General features: G+C 42.9%; 4 protein-coding genes across 6 annotated transcripts in view; 1 reads left to right on the forward strand and 3 right to left on the reverse strand.

The window, feature by feature from the left end:
• LOC135091855 (angiotensin-converting enzyme-like) overlaps positions 1-3,087 on the reverse strand; it is a 21,923-nt gene extending 18,836 nt beyond the window's left edge. For both annotated transcript variants that reach the window (XM_063989885.1, XM_063989886.1), the window contains exons 1-2: positions 2,849-3,087; positions 645-793 (exon numbers count right to left, since the gene is read on the reverse strand). In XM_063989885.1, coding sequence (XP_063845955.1) covers positions 645-793; positions 2,849-2,918 — 219 coding nt within the window. In that variant the 5' untranslated portion in view covers positions 2,919-3,087. The remainder of the gene's footprint in view (positions 1-644; positions 794-2,848) is intronic.
• A 1,121-nt stretch (positions 3,088-4,208) lies between these two features.
• On the reverse strand, positions 4,209-14,120 carry LOC135091856 (RNA-binding protein cabeza-like). Of its 2 annotated transcripts, XM_063989887.1 has the most exons (11): positions 13,959-14,120; positions 11,046-11,279; positions 10,462-10,848; positions 9,852-9,948; positions 8,643-8,671; positions 6,843-7,033; positions 6,460-6,618; positions 5,880-6,072; positions 5,541-5,651; positions 5,154-5,322; positions 4,209-4,841 (listed from the first exon to the last, which is right to left on the reverse strand). In XM_063989887.1, exons 1-11 carry the CDS (start codon positions 13,969-13,971, stop codon positions 4,808-4,810), a joined length of 1,617 nt encoding a protein of 538 aa, XP_063845957.1. In that variant the 5' UTR covers positions 13,972-14,120; the 3' UTR covers positions 4,209-4,807. The 2 variants fall into 2 exon arrangements, with proteins under 2 accessions (XP_063845957.1, XP_063845958.1); XM_063989888.1 differs by lacking the exons at positions 8,643-8,671; positions 9,852-9,948.
• A 1,114-nt stretch (positions 14,121-15,234) lies between these two features.
• On the reverse strand, positions 15,235-21,487 carry LOC135091854 (FYN-binding protein 1-like). Its single transcript, XM_063989884.1, has 6 exons — positions 21,290-21,487; positions 19,686-19,881; positions 19,085-19,236; positions 18,528-18,737; positions 17,074-18,028; positions 15,235-16,631 (listed from the first exon to the last, which is right to left on the reverse strand). The coding sequence occupies exons 1-6, from the start codon at positions 21,326-21,328 to the stop codon at positions 16,003-16,005; spliced, it is 2,181 nt and encodes a 726-aa protein (XP_063845954.1). The 5' UTR covers positions 21,329-21,487; the 3' UTR covers positions 15,235-16,002.
• An 818-nt stretch (positions 21,488-22,305) lies between these two features.
• On the forward strand, positions 22,306-24,216 carry LOC135091860 (uncharacterized). The gene is made up of 3 exons (XM_063989895.1): positions 22,306-22,461; positions 23,295-23,516; positions 23,823-24,216. The coding sequence occupies exons 1-3, from the start codon at positions 22,459-22,461 to the stop codon at positions 23,997-23,999; spliced, it is 402 nt and encodes a 133-aa protein (XP_063845965.1). The 5' UTR covers positions 22,306-22,458; the 3' UTR covers positions 24,000-24,216.
• The last annotated feature ends 22 nt before the right edge of the window (positions 24,217-24,238 follow it).

Genomic DNA, 24,238 nt, shown 5'->3' on the forward strand with positions numbered 1-24,238 from the left:
GTGAATGAATATGACAGCAAAGGTATTAGTGTGACGACGCCTGTACACCAATAATTGTCTTGAGGTGCACGCATACGAAGAAGAAAGAAGAAAAAAAACATCCTTACATCCATGACCTGTTTAAGAGCTTCATATAGTCTGAACCTGACTCGTATATAACTCTACTCACTTCATACGTGTCAGTGTATGAGAGTATGCCGATCAAAAACAACTGCGACCTTTTCACTGCCATGAACAATAACTTAACACTAAACGCGGAATCTTCCCACGAATCATTCCCAGATATAAAATCGATTTAATATTTATACGTGGCTGTAAAAACAAAGATAAAATTTCAACATCCAAGTTTTATGAGTAAGGAATGTTAAATAAAGATGGAAGCGTTTCTAAACTTATCATAACGTGTGCATGTGTGTGTGTGTGTGTGTGTGTGGGTGGGTGGATGAGTGGATGGGTGGGTGGGCGAGGAAGAAAAGCACTTTAATCTTCCTCTGTCACGACACTTCCATGTGTTACTTAAAGGAACAAAGGATAAGGGGAGTTATTTTCCCCGTTACTGTGTGCATGTGGGTGTGCGCAGGTGTGTGGGCGAAGAAGGAAAGCATTTTAATTGATACTGTCACAACTTTCACACCTGAACTCACCTTTTCCTTCCTGTGGTTTTCGGTGATGTCTGAGGCGTATTTCCAGTTGGCCATGGTCGCCTGCGTGCACTCCACCGACCCCTGCGCGTTTATCTCCTCCAGGAAGATCCTCGCCTTGGCCTCCAGCTCCTCCATCGACTCTCCACCCTCTGAACATACAAGGAGTCAAGGATGTTACGGCTACAGACAAGAAAATCTGCTACTACTACTATTACCACTACTACTACTACTACTACTACTACTGCAGAAGCGAAGTAATGTTCCAGTGAGACTTTTGTAATCAATGTGCCCACACGCTCAAAAGTTCACCTAACCAAGGAGTAGAAAAATATATCTTCTTTCATGTTTGCCCTCTTGCTTGTCAGGTGTGAGTGTGTTAAACGTAAGCAGAGAGAGAGAGAGAGAGAGAGAGAGAGAGAGAGAGAGAGAGAGAGAGAGAGAGAGAGAGAGAGAGAGAGAGAGAGAGAGAGAGAGAGAGAGAGAGAGAGAGAGAGACGCAAGAAAGTATAAAAGGAAAAGAAAGTTAAGTGAAAGTGCAAAAAAAAAAAAGAAACTAGATTATATAAAAGAGAGAAAAGAGGAGTAGTGAAAACAGCAAGAACAATAATAGGGAAAAATATGAATAATAGGAATAAAATGGAGAAGTAACAAAACCAATATGTGTGTGTGTGTGTGTGTGTGTGTGTGTGTGTGTGTTAGAGCCTGTCCTTGCAGCCTAATAACTAAAAAAAAAAAAAAAAAAAAAAAAAAAAGAGGCTAGTCGCTATTAGATCAATAATTCAAGTGATGCTGTAGAGAATCAGCTTAGTTACTCTCGTCTCTCGGTAGAATTACATTTAATCCCTGTGTTAAAATGATATAGGTTTACTTAGCCCTTATTCTTACACGCTTTCCTCTCCCATCACGACGGTTTTCAAAGGCCAAAGATATTTATTAATCGGGTTTTAGTTAGCATATCTTCCCATTGATGCATGATTTTAGTTAAAGCATCACTAGAATCATGGAAACACTCATGAAAACACCCACTCTGTTAAAAGTAGTTGAAATTGAGACACCAAAACGTTTATTGCACAGTTCAAGAAACGTTTAGGTATCATTCACACTGGTGCATTTATTTATCGCACTGTAGCACCGTACTTTTTGTGGATAGAGATGGTAACCTGACACATATCCTGAGTCATAGAAACACTTGAAAACCCTCATTAACTTCCATTAGATCATATTAAATAAAGTCCACACAGGCCGCTAAAAAGTTTGAGAATGCGGTGCCTAATACTGCAAGTCTAAAGAATGTTTCGCTCTTACACTTCCTTCTCGCTCCGTAAGGTAATTTTCGCTAATACAAGAATGGTAACATGACGCACATATTATTGTCTCAGTAAGTCAAATTGCTCTCTTCCGCTTCTCACTTTCTCACAGCCAAGTAGTCTATCTATACAAGAAACTATACTGGGTTACTACAGAGAATCATTTTGCTTCCTCTCATTAAGCAAAAGTAGATATTTGGGATAACACTGATATAACATTAGCGTTTTCATCTGAAGACTAGGTTGGATTAAGATTCAGTTCATTAATTTCATTGCTGATTCCTTCACTGTATAGATCACGATTTGAAAAGGCATCATATTGTGCCCAGAAATATATACGTCTGGAAATTAGTAAGTTACGGTTACTTCCATAAAAAAAAGAAAAAAAAATTGTTGAGATACAAGAATTGCAAGACATTCGTAGGTTAACTAAAGACAGTTTTCCTACAAAGCACACCTTCGTAATGTAGGTAAGACTTAGTTCATCCTCTGAAAGTTTCCACGTCTTGTGAACTTTTAACAGGTTCTAATGGAAGCTATTAACATCAAGAAAGTCTTCATAATTCCATGGATAGGTTAACCAGTGTCCTGCATCATTAAGAGAAAAGAATTTGACTACTGTGACCTTTGAAAAACCGTCTGACGAAAGAAATGTTTAAGAATACCAAACTAAACTATGCTAAACTAAACGCAATTAGTTATAATACAATGCACATTTTTGAAACGCATACTAGCTAAACTATACACTTCGGCACAACACACATACCGGGTCACAAAAATACAAGAGAATGAAGATATACAAGAAAAACAGATCCCACAAAACACCTCAATCTCATTCTGAACAGCAAGCGACAGAAACTTTTCAACAAACACCTCAAAAACCACATTCCCACATACCTGGCGTGCTGGCGGGCTCCTCAGGGAAGGCCGCCGCCAGCGCAAGGCAGCACACCCATATCCACAGCATGCTGAAGAGATACTGGGGACTGGGAATGAGAACAGCTAAAGGGTGTCCTGGGGGGTGTGGGCTGGTGTTGCCTGGCGCTGACCTAAACCTAACCTGCCTCGCGTTGCCAGTTCATTAGTCCGCGTTGAATTTGTCGTAACCGTGCAACCGTCTTGAGTTTTTCTGGTGGAATGTGTGTAGGATTGCGGCAAGGATTGTGATGTGTGTATAAAGTTCTTATCTAAAAATGCACACGCTTATTTGTTTTTTCTTGATGTTTGGTAGTGTGTGTAGGTTTATGAGTGTTATTGGTATTCAGCGCACGTTGAATTTCTCCTTACATCAACCGTGCATTGTCATCCTTACTTTTTTCTTATTGGTACTCAGAGCGCGTTGAATTTCTCTACGTAACCATATAATCTTGCTTTTTCCTGAAGTTTGGAAACGTGGGGGATTGTAAATGCGTTGTAGGTATTCAGAGAGCGTTGAATTTCTCCGTACCTAACCATGCAGTTGGTTTTACTTGATTGGAAATGCGAGAGATTATGGAGGTGGTTGCTTAGCTCTTGTAAACGTGGAGATGCAAAATCTGACATTGTGAAATGTGGCAGTCTGAAGAGAAGCCACACTACGTACGCAAACCCGTCACAGAAGAGCGGAAGCAAAACCGGTCTAGCTTTTAAATATGACGGGCCTGTATCCAGAAACGCTTTGCTCTCTCACCACGATATTTTTGAAGGCCAGAGATGATTAGCTGGGTTCTCAGTGTTTCTCCTTAACCCCTATTTTTTTTTTTTTTTTTTTTTTTGAGGGGCTTCCATTGCTCACTTTGAGAATCGTGCACTATCACAATCAGCATTTGAAACTTCATTTCATCTCAGTATCCACTGTGCATTAAGGTGTTGGGAAATAAAGGCCAAGTTTGTTACACAAGAAGCTTCATGATGCTCACACAGGTTCCTCATGCGGTGCTTACCTGCACCAGTTAATCATGCGTTAGTTTTAAGGGGCACATGGTTAATATTGCCTTTCTTAATTCTTCAGTACATCACTGGGGGGGCGGGAGAGAGAGAGAGAGAGAGAGAGAGAGAGAGAGAGAGAGAGAGAGAGAGAGAGAGAGAGAGAGAGAGAGAGAGAGAGAGAGAGAGAGAGAGAGAGAAAGATTCAAGCATCATGCAAACTATTACATAATAGATGTTATACGAGAAATCTGATAGAGTAAAAGTTGCGGATGTTAAAGCAAGAATGCTCAGTAAGCCATGATAGTCTGCAGTACACCTTCCCAATATACGAGGGTAATAAAATGCAATATTCTACACGTATCTTATTCTCCAGGATACCACAAAGTCACCTCAGATTCCCCCCTCCCGCCCCTTACCTTACATTTAATCAAAAGTCAGCACTTCAGAAAGTTACCCCACTACGTACCTTCCCCTGACAATAATAAAAGGCAGACTTAAATGTACAAGATTTAATGGTACAGAATACGAGAATAAGAACCCCCCCACAGGTGCAGTGCCCCTGTCTCCCAGAATGCCACTACGTGATGCCGTGGAGGGCAATTGCACAGTTTTGTACATTCTAAAGTAGCATAATGGGCAATGATAACGTCTTACGATTAAAGTTTAGGGAAATTTTGTAGCAATGCCTTAGTCACGGATGGACAAGTGGTACGGATTTGGGACACCGTATCTTGGGTAACAAATGTTGTAAAACTAGTTAGTGCCCAGCGTTACCACACTCACAAGAACACTGTAACACATCCAGAGGGCGAGGCCTTTCACTCGACCTCAAAGGGCAGCAACACTGGATAATACAAAGAAACTTTTTTTTTTTCTGTCTGTATGCAAATAGTCCTAACCTAGACGGTAAAATATAACTCAACACGTGTGCACCTCTGCTCGGGTGTCTTAGTAGGGCCTTGACCTTCCTGGGCCACGGTCACTGCAAGGCAAAACAAATAAAGTTAAATATGGCAGAGGAAAACACAAAATCCAAACAACCCATTCAGTAACTCTTTACACAACAGCTTAGCCAAAATACATAAATGTGCATGAGGGAATAACTACACATGATAACACATCCAATCATTATAAACAGTGGGCATTTTTTCCTTTTTTGTTGGCATTGGCCAGTGCCCCTTACTTTCAAAAGAAAATGAATAAATTAATAAAAAAAAAAAATACAACAGGATCACAGGCAGCGTTGATTAGAGGGCATTCAGATATGAAAGAGGAACAAGAGAACAGGACTCACCCCTTCATTGGGCCACCTCCATCACGATCACCATCTCGGTCACCATATCCTCCTCGGCCCCTCATGCCCCCTCGACCCCCACGGTCCCCACCACGTCCCCTGAAGCCCCCACGGTCCCCTCGGCCACGGAAGCCTCCGCGGAAACCACCACCACCTCCACCGTTGCTGTCTGGAAAAAAAAAAAAAAAAAAAAAAAGACACCAAATCAGTATTATAACATACCACTGATATGAGAACTAGTAGCTTTCGCATTGGCAATACTAAAACTGTCACAATCTGTTCTATTCAGTATGCATGAGGCTTCAGCAGGATCTCTACTATGTTTACCTGACCATCATGTCATATTATGTTCTATATGATGTGTGTGTGTGTGTGTGTCTGCCTTACCGTCATCAAGGCTGGCAGGCTTCGGTTCGTTACAGCGGTTGCAGCTGTAACGCCAGGCAAAGTTGTTGTTGCCACAGTTGGGAACAGGACACCGCCAGTCACCAGCACGTCCTGGAGAACAAAGCAAAGGGCAATGATTAGGTTAAGTGATTCAAAGCAAACACTAAACATCAAAGCAAATTACAAAATACATGGCAGAAATAATGTAATATGGAAGTGATAAAATAAAAAAAAAATGAGTTTGGTCATGTAGTAAAAAAGAATTAAAATAGCCCGGAGAGAACCAGTTGAGGGAAGATTAAGGGGAAGACAGAGTGAGACCCTCCAGTCAGTACCCACCTCGCCCACCACTCGGCGGCCCGTCACGCCCATCACGGTCACCACCACGACCTGGGGGTCCACCACCACCACCACGCCTGTCAAATCCTCTGTCTCCTCCACCTCTGCCTCGGCCACCACCACGCTCGTCGCCGCCGCCATAGCCGCCGCGGCCACGCTCATAATTGCTCTTTGGCCTCTCTGCCAGCTGAACCTGAGGGTACACACATGTTGGTCAGAGGACTGTCTACTGGTTCCTGCCTCTGCCTGTCTATTACTTCATACTTTCTTTTCTCACTGTTAATTTTCTGGTGATAAAAGTAGTTAGCCAAGCATGAATGTATTGGCATTTTGGATGTTATAATGTCAAATATTCATTACTTAGGAATATTAAAGCTTAATCAAAATAACTGCCACAGGTAATCAGTACATTAACATGTGCTTTCGTGTGTGTAGATGAATATTTCAGTGTTTGATTGCTAACTGAAACAAAATTTGCATGAAAGACAAAGAAACCCATTCACTCTGACTAAAATTTGACAAAGTAATGGACCATATTCCAAGAAGTCATTTCAGAAGTGTTGGTAGAAGCTTTCTTTACCTTGACAGTGCGTCCCATGAAGAGCTTGTCATCAAACCAGTCAATGGCAGACTTAGCAGTGTAGGGATCATCAAAGGTCACGGTGCACTCTCCCTTCATGCGGCCGGTGGCTTTGTCTTTGTACATCCAGATCTTGGGGCGCTGTGTTCTTTTGTCCACCTGTAACAAAAATGGATCACATTGGATAAGACCACAATTTTACACTTGCACCTCGAGTGACTTACCCCTGGCAAAAGCTGTCCTAAATTTAGTTTACTCTTGGTTTTCATACACTTATTATCTTTGACAGAACAACAATATGAACAAGTCTCCTTCTCAAAGCAATACACTGAAGTTTGTCTATTTCTCTTAGCTTTTAGAATTCAGACAAGATGAATACTCACCTTGATCACCCCAATGGAGCCAAAGTGTTCCTTGACGTCGTCCTCGGTAGCATTGGTGGGCATGCCAGAAACAAAGATTGTGTCCTCCTGCATGACCAGGTCAGCGGATTCACCCCTGAAGCGGTCGCCGGAGCTGCCTCCGCGACTGTTCCCGTCGTAGGAGCGACCACTGTAGCTCCCACCACTGTCCTCTGCACACCAACACACAACACTCTGTTAGCTTGGTCTCCCATACCCTCCCTTCAGCTGAGACTTGTTCATGCTGGCCAAATGAAGCTCCACAAGGTATACCAATATGAATCACTTGTCTGTTACTTGTCGACGTACTGCATCATACCTCGGGCTTTTTTTACTTGGCAAAAATGAACAAGATACTTCTAATGTATAGGGATAGGTTTTGCTTAAACTGAACTGTTAAAAAGTGCCAATGGGTGACTAAAAATTCATCATAGTTATTCTACAACAGACGGCACACTCTGACTAAGCAGATCTGGTTCTCAGCTCTACATGATCACATTCAAGCTACATGATCACATTCAGGAGCCAATGCCCACCTAGGCCTCGCCTACACTCCATTCCCAGCAACAGCTGACCCAGGCTGGGGAACGCACGCACTTTGTGAAACACCAACACTGAATAACACGTTACTGTTAGCACCACAGAAACAGTACCACCAAGAGTAACCACGTGCCCGTTACCACCCTCTTGACTCGACCGATCACACGTCCATCCCATGACTACCTTGTGTTATGTTACCAGTGCCGGCCTACTGCAGGCATCTCAGGAAGGCAAGAAACCCAGGGAACGTATCACACTACTGCATACCAAACAACGTCTTTGTATACCATGTACAACTCTCTGTTTGCACACCCACAGCAATATTGGGGCTGTTGTACCTATGACATACCATACCAAAACATGTCATTTTCTGCTTTACACCATGAGCATGCAACCTATGATGTGTAATTACCGAGGAAACAGTACAGGACCTGCATTTACATTTCTGCATACCAAGGTGCTACTCATCGTTACAGCGAACCAGAACCTTCGGATGACTCCCTAGCAATCGGTTCTCACGTTACTCAAGAAGCGTTTCATGTGGAGCATCATACATTCATCAACATTTCAAAAAACAAAATACTTGGCTTGTATTGCATCATTAAAAACCCAAGTGTAGTCACCTTATACCTTAAAATGATGCTTAAGACTCATCGTTTGCTCCCAGCAGACCCCAACATAACTGGACATCACCAACACTACCTTGAGGTAAGCCACTTGCGCTCTCCTGATTGGTAATCCCTACACCTGTGGTTGACATGGCACCTCATTCAGATGGGCCACACTATTCTCTTAAGTGCCTGTGCAACCACAAACTAATTTTACAGTTGAAGCCTAGTAACATAAATGCTTATCCTCAATTGAAAGATAAATTGTGCTTTCTTCTAAAAAATGTCGACTAAAATTCTTCACCACTTCCTGTGTAATGCAGGAGCCATGATTTATACATGATAAAAAGAATAAATTTAATATATTTGTAGAAAAGAGTTTCCATGTAATTGAGGATATGCACATACACACAGGCCATACCATGGCCTCAAGTGAATCCCAATTAATTTCTTTTTTAATTATTAATTGTGCAAGAAAGGAGTAAATGAGCAGACATCACCTTGAGGCCACAGTGTTCCTTTGAGGGGAGACCGCAGGATCCCACAGGACTCGTCCATGGGTGAGGTCTCCCCCCACAGGAGCCTGCTTGAGCAAAACTGATGAAAAATCACAAGCACCTTGAGATGCTGTTACCTTTGTAATAACCTCTCCCTTGATCCCGCCTGTAAGAAGACACTTTGACATCAGCTGCTCTGTTGGCACGAAGCTGTCAAGTTGTCAAGCAGTCAGACAGTCAAACAGTCAATGTCTCGTCAATGATAGTGGCTTAAGAGACCAGAGTAACAAGCATTCCAATGCATCCATGGTTAATACATTCATGCAACTTGAAATCTTGTTAAACTGGTAGCTGGAAAGAAGTAATGATTTCTCATGTGTATTAAAAATCACATGAAGGGCCGACTGTCACCTGGCAGTAAAAAATCTTGGGGAGCTGAAAGTCAAGAGAGTCAGCTTGATTTACAGGCGAGTTGACATCAAGGGAAGGTTGTTGGTGTCCCGCGCACAGCTTTACTGAGGCATCTTCCTGCTACCCTGTGCCCGGCCTCATCACGCCGATACAACACCATAGACCACACGTGTTTCTGCGTCACCACCAACACTGTCCACACTTACGCTTCAAGGCAAGAGCCCCAACTGGCAAACTTTTCTCACTTGACACTTTATCTTACAGCCAGCAAAAGGAATACCCTGCCTACTTTTTTCCTTGAACACACTGACACATCTCTCATTACTTTGTGGCAGGCACTTGCACCACCAACACCCAGTGGGAGTGTGAGTGTGGAACTAATTATGGCAACACACTATGATGATCCACATTATTACCATTCATGGACACTCAACTCCACTCAAAATGGCTTTTTTTTTTTTTTTAATCTTGACACTTTTTTTTCCCAATTCTTCTACTTTGACTGGGCACCTTTATCAAGCATATAACACAATACATAGGTATATAACAACTCTTCATCTCTCCTCTGTTTCCATTCTTACAAAGGGATAAACCTGTCAGAAAAACTTAAAAATAAGTTAAATATTTGCAGCAGCAGCATCCTTATACTACTCAAATCAATTGTTTACCATATGTACAAATAAAATGAAGCATTCCTCAGTGACCAAAAAAATCCAAACTCTTCAGGACCATTTGAACTTGAGACAGTCAGTACCATACCAAAAACATGTACTATGCTCAAAATAGTACTCCAGAATTCATCCTCTGGTAATAATAGTGCAACCATCATTTGAAAGCCTCAGATGAACTGATCTCTATTAGCGAGACTATAAAAGTGAATTATAGTCTATCAACAAGACCCTCTAAGCAGCCTTGCGAGTGGTGGTCACACTTACCTATGAGTGGGGGTTGAGAGCCGGTTCTCTGGAGGCCCCTGCATGCCACCATAGCCTGGAGGGGCAGACTGGGGGGGAGGAGCCATGCCTAGAGCACCTTGAAAAGTTCAGCAGTCTGCATTAGTACACAGAAATGCTGGGCCACATCCTGAGGGTACAACAACCGCTTGCTTCAGTCTCTCACTACACCTCTCCACACCAAAGTGACTGACACACAGTCCTGGACAAGCACCAGCACTACACCAGCAGGGGACTCAGTGCTGTATTTACATTAAGTTTATTAGTCAATACATTTCTCCAAATGTGAACAGTGCATCATCAACTCTAATGAAGTAGAGCCTCACAAGGCAGACATGAAACATGTGACTGGTAACAATGGAAAGGGAAGAGAACAGCCATTTCTTAAATTTTGTGTTCAAGGCTACCACTTCAAATGTTCCATGTGCCCCACAGTGGGCCAGTGGAAGTCTGGCAAATGAGGGGAGTGAAGGGGCATCATCATCATCATCATCATCCATTAGGTCCCTACAAGGTCAGTCAGGTACAGTCTAGTCAGTGCCAAATCCCTGAAAAGTAAAATGCAAGACAACACACAAGAATGCTCACTTACTGTTAAATCCACCACTTTGCCCACCATAACTTCCATTCGAGGGAGGGGGTGCCCCATAGTTAGGGCCCTGTGGCCCCCCATAATTTCCCCCTGAGGGAGGACCACCATAGCTTCCTTGAGGTGGGGGAGGGCCACCATAGTTCCCTTGAGGCTGGACGTTTGAATAGTTAGCACTGGGCTGGTTGCCATAGCTACTGGCATGCTGGCCCCCGTAAGTATTGGAAGGGGGCTGGCCATAGTTGCCAGACTGGTAGCTACTGTTCTGCTCATAGCCCTGAGACTGGCCACCATAGCTGTTGTAGCCCCCACTGCTTGCCGCTGGAGGCTGCACTGGAGGCTGACTCTGCTGCTGCATCCCATAGCCACTGTATGAGCTGCCTGGCCCACCTGTTGTAGTAGGACCTCAACCTCAGTCACTCTACACCACCACCATGTCACATCACAGCAACATACTCAACACAACACAAAGGTGCCACACACACTATGACTCACACGGCTCACCGTACACAAGACACCGGTGCCTAGCATACTGGGGCAGGACCACTACCGACTACAGATTCACTCAAATGTGCCTTCACACTTACCCTGGGGGGGCGGGGCTCCATATGTGGGCGGGGCAGCGTAGGGGGCTTGGCTCTGGGAGTACCCCTGGGGCGGTGGTGCCGAGTAGCCGCCATACTGGGGCTGGGAGTAGGAGGAGGCTGGGGGAGGAGCAGCACTGGAGGTGTTGCTATAGCCTCCATAGCTTCCCGTGCCAGCGCTGCTTCCCCCACCACCACTACTGCCCCCGCTGGCATACCCGCCACTATAATTGTACTCTGCAAGGGGGTTAGCTAAGTTGGTGGAGAAATACTATGAAGTTTAGAGGCATTCAAGCAATCCTGAATATCTGAGTCCAATACATTGACCTGTAAAGTGAGAATTTGTAGCCTAGCGTATGTATGAAGGAGAGTGACTGTGGCTCAGGTTCACAGATAACTAACCTATCAAGCAATAAAGTGTAGCCATGACATTCAAGAAATACAACACAGCTGTACAAAATCTTCACAAACAAGGTTTAGTTACACTCAGGGATGGAGATTCTTCAAGTAAACATCAATAAAAAGAACTTAAAAATAGAGAAATGTCCCACTACAGTCAAGTTCACATGCCAAGTTGGGCACACTGGCAAGGCTGAGGTCTTGGTAAGTTTTCACGTCTGTCTGGGTCAGTTTGGCTCAAGGAGTGAGTAGAGAGTGCATCATGTCTGTGTTAAGTCAGAGTTCCAGATATCCAATAGAGTTTCTTCAGGCAACAGGAGACAGTACACAATGGAGCAAAATCTCTGAAGACCTTTGCTGAGAGACGGCCACTTCTCTACTTACAATAGTATTTACCATGGCTGTCAAATGGACGGACTGAAATGGGTCACTCTTTTGTCTGAGAAGCCCACTGCCTTCAGAGTCAGTCTCATTGTGTACTTCCAAGCTCAAGTTAAGCAGTCACCACAGAAGAAACTCTATTACAAGGATGGCCACCGGCAAGCTGAGCAAAATGCAACTTAGAGCAATTAGGTTTCAAGGGATGGAAGTTTTGAGGGTTTTTGGCATGCAAAACATTTACGACTCAAAAACTTACTGGCTAGCAGCTGTTACTATTGGGCTCCCTCCCCAACCACACGGTCTCACTACGACATATTATTTGACCAAGGTAATGCTTAAGGAAATGACAATATCAGCAGCACTCAAAATTGTTTCTCCCTTCATGAGCAAAAGACACATGGTTGGGCAGGGAGGAAGAGCATTACAAATTAAATCAAACTGCACTCATGGTCATCAATGTTATGGGTGCTGGCCTTAATCTTACTCTTAACACTACATTCACTATAATATGACATCAATGAATGACCTTATTCACAATACAACCAGGCAATCAGAACATCAGCTGATAACTCAATGCAATTTCTCCTAATTAGCTTCACATATCTACTTCACTAATCACTGTAGTTTAAAGAGCAAATGCGCCTAGACAAAACTGCCTTATCGTGCTAAGCATCCCCACACAGCAGCAGGTACGACTCATGGCTGTCAATCCTGCCACTGTTCTTTAGATAATAAATCCAAGTTTGTGCATTTCTTGTGCCTGGATTTATCTAGATCCAGGAATGTGAACTCTGGTTTAAACCCTGTATGAAATTCAAGCCCCACATACACTCTTTATGAAGAAAGACATGATCTATATCAAAATAACACTAGAGGTCGATATCTCATTACTGTTAGATGCTCTTAATATCACCTAATTTCATGACCTGCACTTCATGAATGTAATACCTATCACTATGCCAGCAGGGCCTGTTGGATGACTCAGCCACCCAAACCCTTGCTTACAACGGCAGTAATGGGACAACAGTGAAAAGTCTACAGCCTCAGTACAGCTTGAAAATGATAAATGGTACACGATGAATCCATGACCACCAAATAATGTGCACATTTTGACTGTACCATCCTGATGCCAGATAATATAATAATTCTCATTTACTTCCTGAGTGATGATATGGCAAATAATGGCATGTTAAATTACACAATGAACAAGAAGTTTCATAAAAGTTGAGTGATTCTGCACTGGTAACTCAAGACGCAACGATCATAGAGCAGGGGCCTGGTGGGCACTAGTGGAGAATTGGGGTCCCGGTCTGGCTAGGTCTGCAGCCTGTCGGTAGTTGTCAATTATGCATTTGTTGTAGTATTACCACGTTATGCGCGAGCGAGGATAATGCCACGCTGGGCGGGAGAGGCCACCAGCTTATGCAGCTATGCACTGGCTGGGCCCCGAGGCCTGGCGGTATTAATTACCAGATATGCAGGCCGAGGGCCCAGTCAGCCCGGGACCCCAGTGCTCCACGAGTGCCTCACGTGGTCACATTGCAACAGAAATGCATAACTGGCAACTCATACCGGCAAGCCGAAGGCAAAGCCAGCCCGGGACCCCAATACTCCCCGAGTGACCGAGTGGGCCGGTCACACCACGCCGGAATTTGTACATAATTTTCACACACCCCAGATTTTGATTTCACTAACCCCAGTATCTCGCGGGTGAAGGAAACAACACCTGTACCCTGCAGCACGCCACACCACACCACTATCCACGCCCATACACCACCCACGTCGCCCCAGGAAATACCAAATACCAGACACACCAGTACGGCTTCCCCTTCCCCCTCACTCCCCAGCCCAAACCACGCCGGTCATCCCTGTCCTCCCCAGTCCCCGCTCCCCACCCAAGGCGTACCCCTACCTCCCCTTCCTATCCCCGCCCACGTGCTGCCCATCAAACCTCCACGCCCACACGCTCCCCCACGCCTAACATGTAACACAGAGACAGCAGCCAGCTTGATAAAATAAGACCAAACAAACGGACAAAATGGCCACCCGAAGCCTGAGGGAGGTCGCTGGACTATCCCCATACTCTCACAATTTTCCCTTACTCTTCCTTCCCTGCACATTCCCGGGGTTACTCACGTGTTTCCGCCATGGCCTGGGGTGCACTGGGATTACTGGGTTACTGAGGAATTACACTGGGGCAGGACACACGCGGGTAATGCAGTGGTCGCCGGAAGAGTCCTGGCGGTGCTCAGGATGGACGCCTCTGCTGATTGGCGCCGCTCCCTGACGTCACTCACCCCCCTCTCCCTCTCTCTCTCACTGCGCACCCCCATACAGGGACTTACACTATAAATTGTCCTGAAAATATGTTCTACTGGCATTGAAAAGCTTCTACTTAGGATTAAAGCATTGGGAAAATATCATCTTTTGATTTTTTTAGTATGTATTGAAGATACAGCAAAGGAAGAGGAGGAAATCTGGTGGTCTCGGACAAAAAGCAGAGAAGTGATATCGCCTTCACTTCAATACTGGATTTTCCTCGTGAGCCAAAGAGAACTAAACTTAACACACACTCATAAGCACTTAAGCGTCTCATTTCATATGAGAAAAGTGGTTCAAAATCTCGTGCACCGTTTTATCTCTCTCTCTCTCTCCCTCTCTCTCTCTCTCTCTCTCTCTCGACATATGACACACTTACGCATTACAGTAAAGGGATTGTCACTTTTTTTTTTATTGCGAACTATTGGTCTATTACTTGCCACCTAGCCACCTATTAGTTTGGCTATCAGGTGTCTGCCTCTTAGAAGGGCATTTATAGCTGGAAAAATTATGTAAAAGTTACATAATTTGAGCTTCTATATATATGTACAATGAATATAAACTTCTTTTATAGGATATCACATGAAGATCCACTAACCCATTTTTTTTATTATTAATAGTCAGTTAGGACAAGCTGTATGTTAACTTGTCTAACCTATCCTAAATGTAGCAATGATATCAGAGACCTTATCTTTGCTCATGTTAAAATCCTCCTTAAAGTTAACTTAAGATCTCAGAATCTCGCACCTTGTCTAGTATTAAGAATTTTTGGTTGCCTTTCACAAGTAGCAAATATATAGGCATTGTCATGGTAAGCTTTGGAGCACCATAGAGAAACAAATTGATCTAAAGGTAGGATAAGCTGGCACTAAAGCAGGTATAGAATGTAGAATCCTTGGCTGGCGCACAAGAGGACCATCACCTGACAAGACACTCATGAACACAAACACACCACAAAGTCTGAGGATATCTGATTGGCTTTCATTGTCTTGTCTCTACAGAATTCTCCCACCTCTGTCTCAGTGTAGCCAAGCTGTGTCCCTCTAGCACACCTGAGCAGAGCAGCAATGAAGGGGAGGAAAAAGACATTACATACTAAGAAATCAATATATATTTTCCACCAAGCATCCACCAGCTCCCGTAATTGTATCATCATAGTTGGAACACTGTGTCAAAATGTCAGATATTCAAAATGCAGTGCAAATCAATACATGGAATTTTGCTTGTGGTATCTTCACAGTTAATTTTCACATTTCCACTTGAATTCCTATCATACTTAAGAGATGCCATCCACCTGTCTCCCCTCACACTCCACCAGTGAGATATTCAAAGGTATAAAAAGACAAGCATCTACTCATTCATCTTACTTATGACTAGACATGGCATGCCTTCTCACACATATTTCACAGCCCCTCTCTCTTTCACTCTCTCTCTCTCACCTGAATGATGGTAATAAGAGGTTCGTCAGTCAGCGTGAACAGAGGTAATAGTAACAGCTAACACTACAATAATTAAGATAGTATACACAACTAATGCATTTAATAAACCAAGAATAAATAGTTTTGACTAAGCAGACAATGGTATAGTATTATATAAAGCTCAAACACCAGGAGTGACCTATCTATAAAAAATATGGATGCAAAAAAGTTGGTTAGCATGCAATCTAAGGAAGGACAATGTGCACACTGCCCATAACTAAACTGAACTTAGTAGCAAACTTATCACCAGGCATGAGTACAGACAGGTCATCACAACAACAAGGATCACAGAGAATTCACAGAAAAGCCTGGGATTCGCTCCTCCTATTGTTGCAGCGTACACAGGCAACAGTACTGCAAGAGTCAACCACAATACTGATCAATTATACACTGCCATCTAGTCTCCTCTTCTTGTTCTGAAAGAGTGGACTCCTCCTGCCATCCACGAACCCATTGCTGCGAGACATGGGAACCTTAAAATCCTCATACTTGTTGGTGTTTCCTTTGTTGACGCGAGGAGAGCGCCACAGGGAGCCGTCCTCGCCCTCGCCAAACCCGACCCTGCTGCTGTTGCTGCCACCATTCTCATCATAATCCTTCTCCACCTTCACCTGCACATAATCACCCACAATAGCGTTACCTGAATCCTGCTGGAGCCTGTAGCTGTGTGTGCTGCTCACTACCGAACTGGAAGGCCTTGCACAGTTCCCATTAATTTGATTCCTGTTGGAAGACAAGCCAAACCCATTCTTGTGAACAGTATTGCTTTGTCTCATACAGATGGCTGGCTTTCCATACACTGTCTTGCTGGGGTTGGCAGCAGACAGGCTGAAGGCTGCAGAGGAGGAGGCACGTCCCACCTGGCCGATACTGGACTGCTGGTTCTCGTATCGCTCCTTAGTGCGTGAGGGAGCAAGGCCCAAGGAGAAGGCAAAGGACTCAGTCTGCTGCTCCTCCTCCTGGGCCTCTATAAGCTGCTGGGTCATAAGTTGTGCCCAGAAGCTTGGATCATCTGAAAGGGGTAAAGTTTGTTGAGAATCATTTGCATCATTCTAATCATGCAATTGCTAATCATATCATTATTACTGCCATCTCTCTTCTACAATAAGTAAAGTGGAGGGTTTAGATAACAAAGGAAAGAGCTAAATACTCCTAAAATAGGGAAAAAACAGCACATCATGTCAGAGAACACAAGCACATCATGTCAGAGAACACAAGCCATCACACATCACTCATACCTTCACACTCAACTCCATCACAAGGCTCATAAATACTTCAAAAATAGGGAAAATTTGCACACCAATCACAAGACACAAAAATATAAATCATTATTCATACCTATATAATATACAGCATCACAAAGTTAATAAGAATAAAAGATTATATCAGAAAAGAATACATGTATTAGCCAAGCCACAAATGTACATCATAATTTAACAAAGGCAACCACTCACCCTCAGCCACCAGTTCCTCCCCCCAAGAGACATCATCAAGTATGTCACTGGAACCTGAGAAGAGTGTTGAGTCTGCCACACTCTTCTTGTTCTTCATCCTCATTTTAAACTCCTGCTGCTTCTCTCTCTGGCGCCGCTTCCTTTCCTGCTTGTTGTCTCTGAAGCAGGCACTGAAAATCTTGCTGGGTGATGCATTAATCATATCTGCAGTGAATCCAACAAAGGAATTCGTTGACATTTCCTTCTCCTCCTGATTCTTTATGCTGACTTGAGGATACAGGACACTAGGGGAAGATGAAGAAGATGAGGGAGAAGGAAGAGGTGCAGGAAGAGGTGCAGGAGGAGGAGGAGGAGGAGGAGGAGGAGGAGGATTAGGGGGAGTGGATGTATCTACCTGTCCTTGGGCTTTGAATGTTGTTGTCTCTGTTGGGATATCAAACAATGCTAATTCACTGCCAGTAAACAAGTCTGTGTCCAAATTGATGTTCTGTTGTACCGGTGGGAGTGAGGGCTTGCAGGGGTTCTGTGCTGGTGGCTGTGCTGGTTCTGCTGTGAGACACTCCTTTGCTGTGCTTGTGTTTACAGTTGCTGCAGGAGTCTTGGGACCTGATGGTAAACTGGTGACTGACTCTAGTGGTAAACTAGGCTTTCCTGCCACGGGGAATTCTTGTTTAGTGGAGTTACTTCCCTGTTTTGAGTTTGGAAATGACTCATTGGTATTACGAGCAGTGGTGATGGCAGTGGTGGTGGTGGTGGTGGAAGCAGTGGAGGCAGTGGTGGTGCTGGTGATGGAGATGGTGGAGGCTTCAGGATCTCTCTTCTCTGCACTAAAACCCGCTGTCTTGGTCACTACACTCTGCTGGCTCGTGCTGGATGTGCCTCGGCTGGCTGTGCTGGGGCCTTGCTGTGCCTCATATTGTGGGTGGGTTTCTCCATTAGGTTTCTTTTGCAGACTCTGAAATCAGTACATGTGTAGATAATGATTTCATGCTATAAGCCTGAAGACTTGAGTTTACTGTGGTTATATATTAAAAGTTTTCCCTATATGGCTGAAGTTTAGAGGTAAAGATGATCAAATATCAAAGGTTACAGGTTAACATGGTCAAATATTAAACCTCTTCTCTAAATAGCTGAAAATGAATGGTAAAATGATATAATTAAAGACTACAGGTTAACAAAGTCATACATTAAAATTCTTCTCTAAACAGCCGGATATTAGAGGTTAACTTTGCCATATATAAAATATTTTCCCTACACTGTTGAAAATTAGAGGTAAACTTGGTCATGTATTAGAACTTTTCCCTATTTCCCTATTGGATGACCCTTTTTGACCTCTCTTTAGGGACTGGTACTCTTGATGGATCCTTTTTTTTCAATCTGTTGCCCTTGACCAGTGCACCCTCTTACATAGAAAAATAAAAATAAAACAAAATAATAAATGGATGCACACTCACCTGTCTCCTGCCTTCATTCAGGACTCGCCGACGCAGCTGAGCCAAACCTGAGATGGTGCTGGCCTCAAGCAGACTAGAGGGGCAGATGGGTGGCGGTGCACTGGCTGGAGTCTTGCTGATGTACCGAATGTAGTCCTTATCACTGAGGCAGTTCCCCATAGCATTGCCAAAGCCCTTCAATGCTCTCTTCAGCCCATCTGTCACTGCCTCCTGCATGAGTAATGTTATATTAAATGCCCAGTTACTTTTCTTTTTGTTTTCATTAGACATTCCGTGATTTTGGTGTCATCACAGAGTAGTAATTGTAGATAGCAAGGAAATGGTCCTCAAATAGAGTGGTAAATGAATGGGATGAAATCAGTAATTGGGTTATTAAACAGATTAGACAAATTCATGGATGGGGATAATAGGTGGAAATAGATAGGTATGTTGTACAAGAACTGCATGTGTAGGCCAGATGGCTTCTTGCAGCTTCCTTTATGTTTTTAATTTACCTTTAAAAATCATAATTCTATCTTTCTTCTAATCCACATAAACACAAAACCAAAAATTCTAACCTTGCGTGCTTTCTCAAGGGAGAGTGCCTTGCTCTTCATGCCTTCCGAGACGCCGTAGCCGATGTCCTCATGGTACACCCCGTCCTTCAGTTGTACCCGGACCTTGGAGCTCACACCCACATAGTAACGCCCATTGTAGTGGTCCACAAAGTCTGTCATTTATGAATGTTATGAAATTGTCATCCTCAGTACTTATTAGTTTCCACCAGGGACTGACAGGGGTAAGAGTGTGAATGACTGTGTGAGTGTGTGGTGCTTTGTCTAGGTCACCCCATGTGGGATTGCTGGCTTGGCATATAGATAAACAGATAGATCATTATCATTAGGGGCCAACTGGGCTAAGAGTATGAACTGTGTGTGTGTGAGTGTGTGGTGCTTTGTCTGGGTCAATTTTGTGTGGGATTGCCAGCCTGGTATACAGATACACAGATGAAATTGTTGTTTGTTACATCTTATATTTACAAGTCTATTCCATCATCTCATTGAGCCTTTTATATAAATTTTATTATCCATTGCCAGTGTCCCTCTTACATAAAAAAAAAAAAAAAAGGCTCTTACAGTGACTATGCTAATCACACAAGTAGTCATGATGAATCCTTACCAATAGTCTGGCTGGTGACTGAGTGGCTCCATCCATTGAAACCAAATATCTCATTGGCCAGCATGACAACTTTCCAGCCCTCAATGTAGGCCAGGCGCTGACCTCCCGGGCCAGTGCGCTGGCTGATGAACCCCGGGCCAAGCCTCTGCTGCAGCACATTCTGAATGACTGACTGCTCCTCCCCTGTGAACTGGGACTGAGGGAGGAAGACAAAGAATAAGAGGAAATGTTGTCTGTGGTGGCGTGGTGAGGTAGTGTGAGAGAGAGAAATGTGTGATGAGACAGTGTGTTATTCATTGGTAATCTTAAGGAAGGTGTACAGACTCATTACTTAGTGGGGCAATGAAATTCAGAGTCACAAGGGGGAATCAAAGGCAAAGACTCACATAACCTCCATTTTACAAGGAACACTTCAGCTTAAATATCCATACCTAGCCCTATTTAATTGTTTTATCTGCCAGTAATCTTAAAGAAGGCACACGAACTGACTAATTGGTGAGACAACAAAATTTTAGGCCATATGGATAAGTTGTAAATAAAATCTCACATGACCTCCATTTTTGAGGGAACACGTAAGGTTAAGTATTTGTACATTGTTCTATATCAGTGTGCTGTCCATTCACTGCTTTGATCTTCCTTTATTATCATTGCAAACATTGTACTGAAAAAATATTTCCATCGTTATAGAAAGAAAAAAAAGTAAAGGGTTAATTTTATCTTTTTCTAGGTTACTGAACAATTTAAGACCATAGCATGTAAGGAAGTGTCTAAAACTTCATTAATGGGCACATAAAAACATCTATCCAGCATTGAATGAGTTACGGAAAGCATAGGAATTGATAACTTGACAGGGAAACACAATTCTGAGTACTGGGGGTTAGTCGTGAAATGTATCACCTATGGTCCATGAATAGTTACACAAGAATAACTGAATAATTTCCTCTCCACTGAAAATTCCAAACACAGACAAGTTAATGGTAAGGTTTTCTGCATCACATAGGGCAGGGACAATTGAAACTGGCACTAACTAAAGGCAAAAACTGTGAAATTGTAGGAAAATTTATGATAAGGTGATCTTATAATTTCTCTACCACCTTATATGGTCATTAGGGTAAAAACCACACACGAGTATATAGACACGACACAAAGATGAATATTCTAATTGCACTAGAGAGTAAATAAACCCACGAAAAATGACGCAATTTCACACATTGGCCATAAATATGATACACCCAAAGATCACTGAAAAAACAAAATTTACCTTACATAACCCACAAAGCTTCTAAATGTACAAACACACAGGTAAATATAACAAAAGCACACCTGATAAACCCAGATATACTCAACAGAGAACCCAAAATAAGATGAAATAGCAGAAGATAAGAAAATGATGGAATTATGAAAACACGAATATTATCGAACACAACCCATTCAGCTCCTAAATAAAGAAACACAATGATATTTAGTGCAAAACCACAATTGATAAACCCAGAAATATCCAAGAGGAGCCTCGAAATAAGGCAAAACAGCAGAAGATAAGGTGAGGGAATCAGACCACACCTAACACGGAATATCTAGTCTCGTGTACCTGTCTTTGTGCTCACCTGGCCAAATATACTCCCACTGGGGGTACCTGTCTCCATCACACCTGTGGGAGGCGGAGGAAATACGTGTGAGGAGGGAGGGCAGGGAGAGTATGAGGCGCCTAAGTGAGGGAGTGGGTGAGTGAGCTCTCCCTCTCTTGTGTCCAGTAGGGATTTGTGCTTCTCTCTCTAATAACGATGGTAATTCGCTTTATAATATTCGTCTGTTGTTACATAATGGGATGCCTTATATTCAAGCTGTATATTCGCTCTGTATAAAGTTAATAAGTACTTTTTTGCGAGTTTTCCCAAATGATTGGACGTGTGATGGTATTATGGACTTATCTCGTCTGTTATATTAACACGATAATAAGTAATAATAGTCGTATTGTTATAAAAGTACATATTGACAAGAGTATTGCAGCAGTATTGCATAAAGAGAATAAACTTTCTCATATAAACTTTTCCTCGCTGAGGAAATTAGCGAAACTTTAAATAATTAAACATGAAACACTTATATTTATTAATTATTATTTAAAATGGATTAATAGAATTCATGTAATGCTTGTAAACCCGAAATTAGAACGCAAGAGTAAATTCCGATAAACCTCTCTACAAGACTTCATGTACTAGAGTTTTCCTCGCTAAGAAACAACATAATTATAGATAACTGAACTCAAAACACTCACATATAATAATCATGTTATGGAATAGATGGAGATATGTAGTTTCAAGCTTGTAAGTACGAGAAATGTAAAAAAAAAAAAAAAAAAAAAAAAGCACTCGTGAAGTTTTTCTCGCAGAAAATTCTGAGAAAACTGACAAAACTAAGCAAACAATGGATAACCAAACATGAAATAGACACAAAAACACTTATATATAACAATTACTATATAGAATAGATCAATACAAGTCATTTCAAGCTTTTAAACCACAGATTTGCAAGCCAGATATTTTGCTTCCTCGCTCGCTGAAGATACTGGGAAAATTACGGATAACTAGACACAAAAAAACATTCATGTATACTAATTACAATAAAAAAATACACCAATACAAGTAATTTGGAGCTTATAAACCCTGTATTAGTGACCCCCGATACAAGAAGGAAAGCCAGGGCGGCCAGACTGACGAGGCAGAATAGAGGAAGACTCAAGAGAAGTTGGCCGGTAAATCACTCCTATCTCCTGACAATGGTGAGACTTTGAGTGTGATTTCAGCGTTCAAACTTGACATGCGGACTGGTGGAGTGATGGGGAGTTAGTTGTGTACTGGTGTTGGTGTAGATATGTGGTGCGTGTGGTGTTTTTGTGGTGTGTGGTAGTGGCGGATGCATCGCTGCCTGTCATCACACCACATTCTCCTCTCTTCTCTCTCACTCTCTCTTCATCCTTCCTTGCCTTGTAACTATCTCTTACATAAAGAGCTTTTCAGTATCAAGTCCTACCCTAGAGATATATCCAATGTCCATATCCGTTGTTCTGATAAATTAAACATCCACTTATGACATCCCTTGACACCTCACACAGTCTAAGATGCAGTTTTCAGAATATGTCCAGTTCTCATGCCAGTTCAGTCAGATATTCAAGACGGTGAAACGAAAGCCAAGTCGTGAAGTGAGGTTTGGTTATCTCAAGGATGAGGTTTATAGAAATTTGTAATCTCTATATATAATTCTTTTATTAATGTAGAAGGGCACCAGCCAAGGTCAACAAAATTATAAGAAGAAATGGCCCACTGAGGTGCCGGTCCCCCAGAGATGAAAGTGGTTGTCAAAAATGAAAGGGTAAATGTCTTAAAAACAGAGCAAGTTAAAAGGTCATGTACTGACAGAGGTATGGTTTGTGAAGGCCTTTCACCATTACGTCCTGTCTTTTGTTACTTTAAAACAATAAATTTGCCTTAAGAAATTAGCTACAAAATCACCGAGGAAAAACATATATATAGGTTGTCGTTTTCTTGGTTGGCTACACATAGATTTCTCAATAGTTTCAAAGTTTTCCGTATATAATCATTACCTCTTTTCCAGACTCTGCCACTGAACAAGCCCTTTGAGGTGTCTGGCCATCAAGAAAAGGACTATGGGTCAGAGATGGGCATGATGCGCCGTGCCCCCACAGCCACCTCGTCACACCCCCTGGAGGAGTCTGAGAGGACCTACCGCCAGCGTCAGGAGCAGCACAGGCTAGACTCTGCCACCCGGGCCTTTGGGATTGGCTTTGCCCTCCATTTTAAGCATGAGAGAGCAGCTGTGAGTAGCTCTTTGGTTGTGGAACTAAGGTGTCGTTAGATGTAATGGTTGAATATGGTGTAGGGAGACTAGTTCTTTCCTCCACTGTTAAAATTCCCTTCGTTCTTTCTCTACTGCCTTTAAAATTCCCAATCATTGCTAACTGGAAAATTTAAGTGTGGACAGTCGTTCCCGTACACAGTAATAAGCTGGGATTCAAACCAACATAGTAATCAGCCACATTAGTGCTGGAGCCTGTGCCCTCAGATTTTGGTGGCGAGTCTTGGTATAAATGATAAAACTGAACTAATAAGTGTTTTCCCTCAGGCTGGATGTCACCAGATTGGACACTTAGGGTTCATGCCACGATCCAATGCCCACCTGCAGGCCCTCACTGGCAGGGACCTGGAGCTGGACTTCACAGACACACTGGGGGTACAGCCAGAGGTCACCTACAACCCACACCTCTACATGGAGCAAGAGCAGAGAAAGCGCATGTTTTGAGGCTAAGATAGGGTTGTAGCATTATGTTCACAGTTTAGTATGGAGTGTTGTGGTGATATTTAATTTAGGCTGATTGTTCCCATTTGTTTTATCATCAGGTGAATGCTTCAGAGTCATGTTTCACAAATACCTAGTGAAGTTTTGTAACTGTTTACTAACAGAATTTAAACAAGGTAAATAAATGTATACCCCAAAAAATATACTTCTCAGTATAAAATGTGCTGTTTTTTATACACTAA

Source organism: Scylla paramamosain, chromosome 38 (genome assembly GCF_035594125.1).
Source record: "Scylla paramamosain isolate STU-SP2022 chromosome 38, ASM3559412v1, whole genome shotgun sequence".
Lineage (NCBI taxonomy): Eukaryota > Metazoa > Arthropoda > Malacostraca > Decapoda > Portunidae > Scylla > Scylla paramamosain.

Excerpts from the sequence above, each read along its gene's own strand:
- LOC135091856 (XM_063989887.1), bottom strand. Across the intron at positions 9,949-10,461 it reads GCAAAGTGGTGGATTTAACA|GTGCTCTAGGCATGGCTCCT; the intron begins GTAAGTGAGCAT and ends GAACTTTTCAAG. Across the intron at positions 6,619-6,842 it reads GCTCCATTGGGGTGATCAAG|GTGGACAAAAGAACACAGCG; the intron begins GTGAGTATTCAT and ends TTTTTGTTACAG.
- LOC135091854 (XM_063989884.1), bottom strand. The coding sequence starts at position 21,328 with ATGGAGACAGGTACCCCCAGTGGGAGTATATTTGGCCAG. Across the intron at positions 18,029-18,527 it reads TGAATGAAGGCAGGAGACAG|AGTCTGCAAAAGAAACCTAA; the intron begins GTGAGTGTGCAT and ends TACTGATTTCAG. Across the intron at positions 16,632-17,073 it reads GGAGGAACTGGTGGCTGAGG|ATGATCCAAGCTTCTGGGCA; the intron begins GTGAGTGGTTGC and ends TACCCCTTTCAG.
- LOC135091860 (XM_063989895.1), top strand. Across the intron at positions 23,517-23,822 it reads TTAAGCATGAGAGAGCAGCT|GCTGGATGTCACCAGATTGG; the intron begins GTGAGTAGCTCT and ends GTTTTCCCTCAG.